The sequence below is a fragment of the Tripterygium wilfordii genome, chromosome 15, assembly GCF_013401445.1.
Source record: "Tripterygium wilfordii isolate XIE 37 chromosome 15, ASM1340144v1, whole genome shotgun sequence".
Taxonomy (NCBI): Eukaryota; Viridiplantae; Streptophyta; class Magnoliopsida; order Celastrales; family Celastraceae; genus Tripterygium; species Tripterygium wilfordii.
Genome location: NC_052246.1, coordinates 3,752,217 through 3,761,776, shown reverse-complemented (window position 1 = coordinate 3,761,776; position 9,560 = coordinate 3,752,217). Strand labels below are relative to the sequence as shown.

General features: G+C 35.3%; 1 protein-coding gene across 1 annotated transcript; it reads right to left on the bottom strand.

Moving 5' to 3' along the window:
- Positions 1–416: 416 nt before the first annotated feature.
- Positions 417–4,406, bottom strand: LOC120015983 (protein NRT1/ PTR FAMILY 7.3-like). The gene is made up of 5 exons (XM_038868524.1): positions 4,287–4,406; positions 4,060–4,183; positions 2,293–2,510; positions 1,640–2,205; positions 417–1,537 (listed from the first exon to the last, which is right to left on the bottom strand). Exons 1-5 carry the CDS (start codon positions 4,311–4,313, stop codon positions 667–669), a joined length of 1,806 nt encoding a protein of 601 aa, XP_038724452.1. The 5' UTR covers positions 4,314–4,406; the 3' UTR covers positions 417–666.
- Positions 4,407–9,560: the final 5,154 nt, after the last annotated feature.

The following is a 9,560-nucleotide window of genomic DNA, read 5'->3' as shown; positions in this document are numbered from 1 at the left end:
TCAATTGCTGTTTGATTCCAGAATCCGATGGAGATGCGTCTTTCAAAAGCGTATCCCCGCCGTCAGATCGATCAAGATTTCCAAGGAGAGTCCAAAGTGACCAACTTTCCTCCCAAAATGGTCCTTTTTAACTCCTGTGACTGTTTGTTTTCTCCGTATTTTCAGCTTCTAAATTTTATTATTCGTTGCTTGATTGGTTACTGGGAAAATGCTAGAAAGCATGTGATTGAGAAATATTATAGATGACATTCAAAAGTTCTCTATGTTCTTATTTTATTATTAGTTATGTGTGTGTGGTTTGGTTGTCGTTATTTTGGCTTAATATGCACCAGAAAAATTAGTTATGTCATTTGCTTTCATTGAGAACCAACAAATAAGAGCTGGGAAGATTTTCAGAGACCTTGAACCAAAAGCCATCCACCTCAACACAGCCTGCACTTACTCTCCTACCATCTAAAAACAACTTGGACAGAAAAAAAAAAAATTTACAAGCTGGGTGTTTGGAATTGGAGAAATGAGATCCCTTAAGAGTTGTGAACATGAACTGGGTCCCTACTCTCATAGCACCCCATCGTTCTTGTTGACCGAAAATCCAATCCCTCTTATTCATATATGCAGTTACAGAAAACCCTAACATTCTGCAGGCTGATGTTCTCACTAAATACGTCAGACTTCATGATTCTCTTCTTTAGTGTTCCCTCCAAATTTTTCTTCCAGCTTGATACACTTGTACCACCTAGCACAGACCACGTAAACAACCAAGTCTATACTTGTTAAACCGGCTAATAGGAAATAAAATCTTTCTAGATGTCCCTTGTTGAGATTTCCAGGGACCCATCCAGGCATATGATCCTCTGTCGAAATCTTCATAACCATAGTTAAGAGCAAGCTACTGACATAGTTCCCTAGCGAGATCGATGTCATGCAGAGTGCACTTCCAAAGCTCTTTAATCCATCTGGTGCTTGTGCGTTGAAGAATTCTAGCTGACCCACATACATGAACACTTCTGAAGCTCCTACGCATGCGTATTGGGGAACTTGCCAAAAGATGCTCAAGGAACTTGAACCTTCACAGTGTGTGCAGTCCTTTCTGGCATACTTCAGTCTGTAGCACTCCACAATTCCTGCTGAAAGCATTGCTATTATTGCTATGACAAGACCAACTCCCATTCTTTGAAGCTCAGTAAGCCCTGTAGAACTTTTCTTTTTGAATCTGCAAATTAGTGGATCAAGGACTCTTCGGTACATGAAAATGAAGAGTGCAACGCTTAGAATGTCGAAGCTAGACATGCTCGCAGGTGGGATTCGGAAGTTTGCGATGGTAGTCTTCATGGCTGCACCTTGCTCCACAAAGAGAGATGCCATTTGTGTGAATACAACTGAGTAAATTATAGTGCAGAGCCATATTGGTAGTAGTCTGAGTATGCATTTAACTTCTTCTACTTGGGTTAGAGGGCAGAGATTCCAGGGGTTGAGGAAACCTTGCTTCTGGTCTTCCATGTCTCTTGATGTGATATATGCTGCTTTATCCAAGAACCTAATACATACAAAGTAGGCATTAGTTAGCATTACTGTAGACTGAATGGTAATCATAGTCAAGTTTTATAGGCTATATAGTATATATAGGTTGATTACTTACATGAAGCCGTGAGTGTGGAGTATCTTTCTGTTGCCATTCATAGAACAATCTCTGCTATCCAAGTCATACAAGCCATCTTCTTCACCTGATGAAATCACGGCCTTCGATTTCCTAGTCGCAGCGACCAAGACTTGGCAGAACCTGGAGAGGGGATTACCCGTCGGTTTGAAGTGTCGATACCTCGGAGTTCCTAGGAGAAACAAGACTAATCCTGCAAAGGCAGACCCTGCAGACGCCCAGAATCCAAGCGCCCACATCCCTCTATCCTCAAAGTAGCCTAAAATGGTGTTTGAGAAGAGGGAACCAAGGTTCAAAGCTAGGTAGAAGTAGCTAAAAAAAGAAACCTTAGATTGTCCTTCCTTAGGATCCTCTTCATCAAACTGATCTGCCCCAAATGTAGCAATGTTAGGTTGATAACCTCCATTTCCAAGGGCGACAAGGTAGATAGAGAGGTAAAATAACCCTATCTCCAAGCTCGAATGAGACCTGCAAGGTGTATTTTCATCACCGCAGCCTTTTGGTCTGATCAATAATAGGTATGATGACAGAGATAGTGATACCAAACCCTGTCATTACAATACAGATAGAATGTAGAATCATTAGTACATAGTATTCAGTTGAATACTTGAAGCTTCAATGTCCAAGTTACTTACTATGACAAAGAGGACTTGAAATATGGCACAAGTCTTGTATCTTCCCCAGTATGAATCACTTAGAAAGGCACCAACAAGAGAGAAAATGTAGACTGTGCCAGTCCATTTGCTAACACTGTTAGCCGCTTCAGCATTGTTTTGCTGTAGAACTCTAGTCAGGAACAACACCAAGTTAACCCCAACTCCAAAGAATGCTAGGGTCGCCAACCCTTGGTTCACTGTTGATGCATAAGCACAAACAATTAGTCAAATTCAAAATTGACCTTAATTTCTTTGGATGAACTTTTAGAAAGGTTGGTTCTTGTTATGGCACATCGTTAACCATACACATGCACACAAAGGTAAATACTTGCACAAAACGGTGACTCAGTGAAGGAATACTAAAGCACACAGCTTCCCCCAAGAAAAACATCTTATTAGGTCTCTTCCTTTTGTGTGTTAAAAGAGAGTCGAATGCGCATTTTCAATATTAGAGGCAATTGACCAAACTAGTAAACGTTTGGAGGGCGTTAAGAATTTCAATTTGAAGTTGATAAGCGGTTGATGAGTGACTGTATCTAGCGAATTCAAGATTGTCCACCACTCGGCGATAAACTAGTAAACTAGTTGGTTATGTTTATGGATTTACAGTCTATGGTATTTATGGTTGGGAGTTCGAAGCAACCAACTAAAATATTTTCTTATAAAATCTTGGTTCCATGGACTTGTCTCTCTAGTCTCTTCTAGGCTCCTACCTGCATGTGCTTCGGCTCAGTTTTACATGTCATCAATGTGGTGCAGGTTGTTCTGACGATATGAAGTTTACACTTATTCCACTGTCCGAAGAATATGGCAGTTTTCTCGGTTTAAAAAAATAAAGATTGTCATCGAAATTTTGTGATAAATAATGACACGTGGCAGGAACCCACATCGTGCATATTGAATGGGCTAATTACGTGTTGGGCATATATGCTATGATGCTTCATGCGTTTTTGATTCTCTCTTTTTCTAGCATTAGATGTTGGCAGTGGCAACTGACCATCAACACACAAAAACACAACACAAATATATATGCATGGTGGTGGTGATTTTGTCTCAGCTTTAGCATCAGACAAAGGTTTGGACACTTGTTTTATGTTTCCATGCTAGGATGTTACACGTTCATGCATGTAGCTTGTACTTTTCCATCTCATCTAAAACTGAAAACAAGAACAACCCAAGAATTTATTAACCATATATATATAAATATATTTATTTATTTATGTCCCCAGCACATGTATTATATTATTGTATGTGTGTGGTGTGGTGTGTGGTGTGCGGTGTGCGTTGTGACTAAGCAATAAAATAAGGTACATACTGATATGCACCTTATCATGCATCCCACGATATTAGAAACTAAAAAGACTTGGAACCCATGAAAAGGCATACAATCTATATATATGTCATGAAGTGTAAGAGGTGTTTGAATCATTTTGAGTCCTTAGAAAGTGACCTTGAACAAAATTTTGTAAGCTACTCTTGGGTGGCAAGTATATGTTTTTTTTTTTTTGGAAATACCGTTGAGAAATGCTTTTTCATTGGAATCGAACATTAAACACACAAATGCTTAACCCAATCAGTTGTCAATCAAACTACCTCTCATTAGTAATGTTAATTAGCACAATTGAGGCAAAGAAACTAATTGAAGTAATGCTAACTTTAGTTAGAAGACAAACTAAATAAAGAGAAGTAGAAAAATCTTCTTCATTTTTTTTTCAAAAGTCTTGTTTGTGTGAGAGGAAAGCTTACAGAGAATGATCATTCCAGCAACCCATTGTCCTGATTTTCCTCTAATAGCAGGACGTCCTTGCCAATCAACTGTTCCATCAAGAGTTGTAGTGCATTCTTCCTCCTCCTCCTCTTTGAACTTCACCTATATATACATAAATTTGAGATACATAGAGAGACTCAAACCTTATGTGTTTGTCAAGAAAGAAGAGAAGGAAATTAAAGTAGGAGCTCTAACAAGTACTAACCTCTTTACCCACATCCAAACGATCCATTGATGATAAAGAGTGGAAGGACAACTAGTACTCTCTTGTGTAATGTTTGGTGGTGTTGGTGATCAAAAGAGTAGGGGAGGAGTTTAATTAGGACAAGAAACTGAACTGAAAGGAGTGATCAATAAATAGAGAGTGGAACGGAGAGATGGAGGGTTGAGATTAAATGAAGAAAGGGAGGACACGCAAAGTGGCCATATCAAAGGTGGGTATTAGAAGAAAAAAAGAGGAGAACACCCACATGCCCTTTTGAGTCCAAAATCATGTATGTGACACAATTTGTTTGGATAGAGAGGAGCCCGTATCCATATGTGTAATTATTTTTTCTCTAATTTTTCTTTTTTTTGAAGGAATTCAATTGCAAGTGTTTTGTAGGAATTCAATTGCAAGTGTCACACTGTCACTCACTAAAATCCACACGGTCTTTCATTTGATTGGTTTTGATATTGACATCATTTGATTGGTTTTGATATTGACAGATTTTGGGATACTGCTAGGCGGGATGGGAGCGGATCATGATCACCCCACCCCGCCCCGCCCCGCACCTCCAGGTGGTGCCCCGCGCCCCGCCACGTCCCGTCCTGTCCCGTCCCTTTTCTACATCTTTGAAAATTGAAAAATTAAATTGCACATCCTCCTAGGATTCGAACCTTGGACTTCTATATAGGAGAGTAATGAACTAACCAACAAGCCAAAACTACTTACATGTTACATTTACCAACTAATTAAATTATTATCTTTATACCACCTATTATATTTGTAACACAATTAAATAATTTTAGTTTTACTTAATAGGTATTGATTTTAAATTTTATATTATACACATCTATAGTTTTAAATTGTTTAATTTTATACTTTATTTTATAAAATCTTGGGGTCTTAAAATTTTATCAACATTTATAAGTAGAGGGTTATGTTATGGCTTTAGGGTTTAGTGCTTAGGTTTAGGGTTCAAGGCCTTTAGGGTTTAGGGGTCAGGGTCTTTAGGGTTTTGGGGTTTGGGGTTTAGGGGTTTAGGGTCTTTAGGGATTTGGGGTTTAGGGCCTTTAGGGATTTGGGGTTTAGGGCGTTTAGGGTTTTGGAGATTAGGATTTAGGAGTATAGGGTCATATTTAACTTAAGATTTAGGGTCCTATATTTTTATCAAGATCAATTCAATTGACTTAGGAATAGAGACTATAAAGTCATATTTAATTTAGGGTTTAGGGTAAGCTTTTATCAACATTTATTCAATATAATTAAGTGTATGATAATATTATGTTTAGGGACTTAAGGTTTAGGTGTAACTTTCATTTTAGTAATAATGTCAAATTAAAATATGTTTAGACAAATAAATATTTTTCTATATTATTATGTTATATATATATATATATGAATATCTATAGCGAGGTGTGGTTCGGGTTACGGGGTGGGGCGGGAGGCATACCCGCCCCCGCCCAGCACAAGCCTTGGGTCAAGGAAAATCCACGCAGGGAGGGGCTGGTCGGGTCGGATCCGGGCGGGTTGGGGACAAATTGCCATCCCTAGATATTGCCTTTATCATGGGTGCATGTAAATGCACACAGTTTTTACTAGAGGGACACAACACTGATTTCAAGACACTCGATTAGACATTTGACTTGTCTCTTCACTATTCACTAATACTATCATTACACCTTTTTATTCTCTTTATTTTTCTAAATATAATCATTACATTTTATATATATTTCAGTAGTTGCGAGAATTTTGAGGGGACATTTTGAGTCTATACCTTTTTTTTCTGTCTCTTTTTTTTTTGTATTTTTAAATTTTTTCGATCAGTCAAATACTATTAGGGGTTAATATTTTTTTGGTACACTAATTCAAGCCATTTTTCACTCTAAAAAAGCATCTTTATTTTTCATGTATTAAAGCACTCACATAAGAGTCTAATAACAAATACTCTATTCAAGCACAGTAGCATTTGTGACATTATTAATCTTCTATCACAATGATTTCAGGAGGAAACTTAGAACGAGTATGTTGTATGCATGCATCAAGTTGTTTCATATAAGATAAAACTCATGCAGCTGCGCACTCATAGCTAAAGTAATTCCACTGAGGCATAATGGTAGGTATCGGGTAACCCCCAGCTAAGGAAAGCTGGACGTAATGATTATTATTAACATGTCCAATAGCGATAGAAACATGTTGATACTACGATGGAGGAGTTAATCACAGTGGTAAATATGTGAAGCTCTGTGTAGAACTAAGAACGTGTAGTATGACATTGTACCTCGAAAGAATCAAGAGACTCATGTTTGACATTGTCCTCCAGTGCTGAACTGGTGCTGCTCTATCTAATTCAAAGAAGTAATTAGATAGCAGATGTGGCCCCCGCACACTAATGACATCACATGCCCCCATTATAGCATATGTGCGTGTATTTTGCAACTCGTCTTTTTAAAAAAAAATATATATATATATATGGCAGAGTGTCAGACAAAGCGTTTCCGCTAAGCGGGACGTTGGCGTCTAATGCTCTGCCAAACGGCACAGCGTTTATATTTAATAAAAAAATATGTGTAAAATTAATTTAAATAAGAATTATATTTATTAGATTAAATTAAATTTAATATAAATTTTTAATATAAAAAAAAAATCTAATATTATAATACTTTATTTCAACAAGTTTTTTGTTAGCGTCAACTTTTCGACAAACAACTCACAACATATTTCACAGCTTTAAGCTCAGCTTTTTCATTAGCATTGAAAATCAATTTTTTTCTCTACCAAACGGACCCATAGCATAGAGAAATATACAACTCGTTTGCCTAGATTTCTATGCCACAAAAACTTCAATCAACACACACAAAATCCATATAACCCATAATCAGATGTTAAAAAAGGAATCAATCGTGCATACGAAATAAAGAGAGACAGAGCGGATGTGAATGTTTGTGGAAGATCAGTATAGTGTTTGTGGAAGATCAGTATAGTATTTGTGGGTTTTTGGAGAGAAGGCAAGGTTTGTGGGAATGTGTCTGTATACAAAATGGGAGGGACACAATATAAGTTGCCTTTTTATATATATATTTTTTTAATTTTGGGAATTTGTTTGTGGGAATGTGTAAAAAAAAACAATATAATTTTTTGTGGGAATGTGATTGATGTTTCTAAATTGTTAGATGAAAATTAAAAAAATTTCGTATTATTAGACTATAATATAAAAAACATATATTCTAATATAAAAAACATATAAAATAATAATAATAATAATACATAAAGGTAATGTTGAGGTAGGTTTCTTGTGAGAAATTGAGAAGGGTCTTTGATTTAGAATAATGAATCTTAATAATACAAGGAATAAATGAATATTTTAATTGTTATATAACTAATCATATATGTTGGTTTTGATTAGCATCTATTTGATATTACCTTTGGTAGTGAATTATTACAAAGCATATGATTCCATTTACACTGTTTTCTGCTTAATATATGTAATTTTATTTGATTATGAAGAGCATATATAATAGCTTGGGCATATGAATATCTTGTAAATGTTGAATAATTTTCAAAATAATTCATGATTCTTTGAAGACTTTTTTTTTTTTTTTTGATAAAGTCTGTGAAGACTTATTTGCTTCAACTTGTCAAGACATTCTCATGAACATCCATATATATACCACCAAAGTCCATATATTCTTCCATAATTGCATTCCTTTTTCTAGTGATTTTTTTCAGTATTTCTATAGTATTGAATCATTCGTACTTCCTAAGCAAGCTTAATTAACAATTAATTAATTAAAAATAATTAAAAGTAGTTTATATGCATATTGGCAATGCATGCATGTCTAACAAGTTGAAGCAAATTCTGATATGCCACCAAGAACAAATTCTGATTCTAATTCCAGTTTGATTTTTTTTAATAGAAGCCAAGTTCACCATAATCGAATGAAACTCTATGAAGCTGAAGATAGACTGAGACCTGCTATAGAAGTACCCATAGCTAAGAATACTTTTAGATGCAAAGACGCATCCACAGCTATACTCTTTCCTTTTCATTTTCTTTCTCCTTTGATAAGCATATTTCTTTTCACCTTAATTTGATGTTTAGTCTCTGATGAGAGGATTGAATTGAAAGTCAATAATTGAATAAATTAAGGTTGATATGCACCAATAGCTTCAGTAATAGTGAAACAGTACTCATGAAAAAGAAAAAGAAAGAAAGAAAATGTTTGTTTCATCATATTCCACTTTGATCATGTTTCTATAAAAATGTCATTAGCTTTAGAGGAACCAATTAAAACAAATAAATATTTATTGAATTTATATATATATATATATATATGCAACACAAACCAAGTAAATTCATGACCTAACAAACATAGCCTTCTTTTTCCACATAGAGCACTCAATTAATATATTATTTCTTTTGTGACGACCTTATGACACCAACAGTGTATTTGAAACAGTATATATGTTAAATCTCAAATTATTTCCTAAATGGAGTTTTGGTAATTAACATGCAAAGAGAGGTTAATATAGATTTTTAACTCAATTGAGTAGTGCGACTCGTACATTGTACATAATGTTTGGCAACATCTTTACACCTTTTAGCTTTACCATGCAAGGATGGGTGTTGAGCCTAAACTTAATAAATCAACATAGACAATAGGGACGGAGTCAAGAATTGATGATGGAGTGGACCGACATTTTGATTTGCTTGAATTTTTTTTAATATAAATATATATTAAAATAAATGAAAATTAATCAAAAACCACATTAAATACAATTAGAACGTACACGTAAGTATTGTTATCAGATGTCCCCGAAGGGACACACGTATTATTATTTAATATAAATAATAATAGAGCGAAAGTTACTATTGTTATTGTTCATTATTATTAGGTAATAAGTAAAAAAGAAAATTTTCGGTCTAAATATATAAACATGTATATACACTTACTAAAAAATACATATAAAAGATATATACCAATATATATATATATATATATATGATTATATATGTAGTATATATATGTTGTAGGATATATGTATATATGTAATAATGGGGTTTGGGGGCTCGGGGCGCTGCAGCGTAGTGTAGCCCCCTCCCTCCGCCCCTTCATAGAGACGTTTATGTTGTTATACCTACATGCATACAAGCGCGCCCACTAGGGGTGGACCTATTGTTGGCAAGGGGGTAAATACCCTCCCTCAAAAGGAAATTTTGACTATAGGTTATTTTTTTAAAACTTGTACCTCATTTTTGCCCACTCAAAATTCTAA

What these genes read in the sequence shown, in the direction of transcription:
- LOC120015983 (XM_038868524.1), bottom strand. Translation starts at nt 4,313, where the DNA reads ATGGATCGTTTGGATGTGGGTAAAGAG. An exon ending in GTTTGGATGTGGGTAAAGAG is followed by an intron (nt 4,184 to 4,286) that starts GTTAGTACTTGT and finishes ATGTATATATAG; the next exon opens with GTGAAGTTCAAAGAGGAGGA. An exon ending in CTCCACACTCACGGCTTCAT is followed by an intron (nt 1,538 to 1,639) that starts GTAAGTAATCAA and finishes TGTATGTATTAG; the next exon opens with GTTCTTGGATAAAGCAGCAT.